We start from the raw sequence: 3074 nt of genomic DNA on the forward strand, positions 1-3074 counted from the left end.
AGTGCTATTAAATATAATTTTATAAATGTTATTAAATTTTATTATAGGTAATACTTTACATATACTATTAATCTGTTTTTAAACCCTACTAAATCATTTCTAGATGCTCAGGAGAAAATTGCAGGTGATGGACAAATAAAGTTTATGAAAGAGTAAACACAGATGCAAAGAACACGAGAGTGGATGAATGGTTACAACAGCAAGAGCAAACAAATGAGCATTTATAAAGGAATTATTCATCATTAATAATAGAATCACTAAATGCAAAATGTTAATACCAAATTTGATAGCAATAACTGAAAATCATCTAACTATATCAAATACCTAACAAATAAACTAGTTTCTTGCATTTTATCGAAACAGATGAATGTTTGATAGCATAGTTACAATACAAAGTTAAAAAAAAAAAAATCTTCAAGTTGTCAAGATGGACTTGGTGCAGCAGGGTACCCAAACAGACGTTCAGATAATTGAAGAAAAGAAAACTAAGCAGAGACGGCAGTGCCGGCAGTAAGTGCCAGACGCTTTCTTGCCTCCTCGATAATGTTTAGCTTGATGCCCTTGCCCTTGGGAAGAGATAGCCATGGCTTCGTTCCTTTCCCGATGGTGAACACATTGCCCAAACGAGTCGCAAACTCATGCCCAGTGGCATCTTGAATGTGGACGGTCTCAAAGCTTCCCTTATGCTTCTCTCTGTTCTTGATCACCCCCACACGACCAGTATTTCGCCCACCAGTCACCATGACCACATTTCCAACATCAAACTTGATGAAATCTACTATCTTCGTGGTCTCCAAGTCAAGCTTGATGGTGTCATTGGCCTTGATAAGTGGGTCTGGATAGCGAATAGTGCGGCCATCATAAGTGTTCAGATAGGGAATGCCCTTCTGTCCGAATCGTACGGATCTAACCTTGCAAAGTTTGAACTTCATGGGAAATGCATGATTTTAGTACTTCAAAAGTTCAAATTCTTATACAAAATGAGCAACATCAGTTAAGCAACTAATTGTTTTCTATATAACAGTAAACTAATAATTAATCATCACATTTTTACCTGCATATAGTACCGGTCAATTCATTAAGCTTATTTGCATTAAGTAAACAAAATCAACCCTCAATCCTCTCTAATTTTACAAGTCCAAGTATCATTAGCAAATTTGAAACAATACAGCAATTGCACTATTATACCTATTCCAATTCAAAAAGAATTGTTAGACAGGTAGCAAAACATGAAAGAGCTCATGAGAAGTCCAGATTGGCCAATTATAACGTGTATTTAAATTCATCGGCATTTTATAGCAAGATGATCAACAAGTATTCATGAATGGAAAAAAACACAATGTCCAGATACCTTGGCCTCTTCATCCCTAATCGAGTGGAGACAGAAGCGCCCTTTGGTGTCATAAAGGAGACGAAAATTCTCGTTACTCTTGGGAATCGACACAACATCTGCAAAATAAAACCATGTAGTTATAGATAGTTTTTCATTGCAGGATAAAACTTAGCACAAAGAAGACAGGTTTATAACCCATAAAGGAAGATTGATCACATACCCATGAAACCAGCTGGATAAGTCTTGTCAGTTCTGACCTTTCCATCAACCATTACATGGCCTTGCATCAAAATTGCAATCGCTTCCCGATATACAAGAGCATATTTCAGTTTGTTTCTCAAAATAAGTATCAAGGGCAAACATTCCCTTGATTTATGTGGGCCAGATGATGGCTTAGGAGCCTAGTAAAGAAATAAAAGTCACTAGTTAAACCTATTACTCATATATATATATATATATATATATATAAAACAAAAAACATCGAGAGGCAAGATTTACTTACAAAGGCCCCGCCAAGCTTGTCTAACATCCAATGCTTAGGGGCATTGAGCCGTTTCAGATGTTTCTTCAATCCCCTGGCCTGAAGAGAACCAAAGGAAACAAGAACCAAGCAAGATCAAAACTCAAATAGAAACCTTTAGAAATTACACAACAATCAATCAACACTGAGAATGCACGAAGGGATAAAAAAAATCCTACATTTATAATGATTTTGGACAAGGACCTTCAGCATTATCATAAAAATTTGATCCCAAGCCAAATAAAATAGCAACTCAAGCATATCATCACATCTCAACACCACGTTCCTCTTATATTTCAATGACACAAGTTACTATAAATCAGGGCGCAAAATTATTGTTTGCCAGAGTCCTAAACAAGAACCTCTAAGAAACAGTTTCAAATTTCATTATCAACCAGTATATCATTTTCTAAAGTTTTGATGATGGATAAATTCTGGATCCGAATGCCAACACCAATGATTCAGTACTAAGACACAATTGAAGGGAAAAAAAACTTCATGCCTCCTGACAGAACGAATCATTTTAAAAGGAAGTAAATAACCAAAGATCCTTATTCTGTAGCGAATCGATTCAACAGATGGAGTAAAAGGCATCTAAGAGTTGATTGTCCACAGGGAAATGAAGAACCATCCAGAAATTCTCTGATACAACATCTACGCAATAACTATGATCAATCAGATAAACTCAACACTATCCACAGGACACAAAACTTTCCTAAGGCGACATGATTCACGGATAACGAATCAAGAATTCAAAAAAAAAAAAAAATCAGCGAAACAAACAGCAAGCATTCATCAGAAAACTCAAGAGCAAAGAGATGCATCTGAAACCGACGAAGAGAACGAACCATTGTTGCGGATGTCGGCTCCTAGCTCCTGAATACTATTCCGAGTCCCGCCTCGCCACCTCCTTTACCGCAGCACCGCGTTGTTTAATAGGAAGGAGAGAACCCTAGAGAGAACCCTAGGGTTAAATGACCATTCTGGACTTACTCGGTCAATCTCGTAACAGAAGTTGGACATAAAAAGGAAATGTAAATAGGCCAAGGCCCGTCTAGCGTCGGCCCAAACTGACATCAGATCCGGTTTGGGGCGGCCTACTGGCCGTGCCATTAATTTTTTAAATAAGATTTAAAAATATTTATCATTTATTTAAATGATATTAAATCTTTTTGAAAAAATATTTTTAATTTCATGAATAACTTTAGACTATAACTGCTT

General features: G+C 36.5%; 1 protein-coding gene across 1 annotated transcript; it reads right to left on the reverse strand.

Annotated features, from left to right (window-relative positions):
- Positions 1-321: 321 nt before the first annotated feature.
- LOC122023271 (40S ribosomal protein S4-3-like) lies at positions 322-2842 on the reverse strand. Its single transcript, XM_042581337.1, has 5 exons — positions 2702-2842; positions 1836-1913; positions 1554-1734; positions 1352-1449; positions 322-926 (listed from the first exon to the last, which is right to left on the reverse strand). Exons 1-5 carry the CDS (start codon positions 2702-2704, stop codon positions 486-488), a joined length of 801 nt encoding a protein of 266 aa, XP_042437271.1. The 5' UTR covers positions 2705-2842; the 3' UTR covers positions 322-485.
- Positions 2843-3074: the final 232 nt, after the last annotated feature.

The sequence above is a fragment of the Zingiber officinale genome, chromosome 1A (genome assembly GCF_018446385.1).
Source record: "Zingiber officinale cultivar Zhangliang chromosome 1A, Zo_v1.1, whole genome shotgun sequence".
Taxonomy (NCBI): domain Eukaryota; kingdom Viridiplantae; phylum Streptophyta; class Magnoliopsida; order Zingiberales; family Zingiberaceae; genus Zingiber; species Zingiber officinale.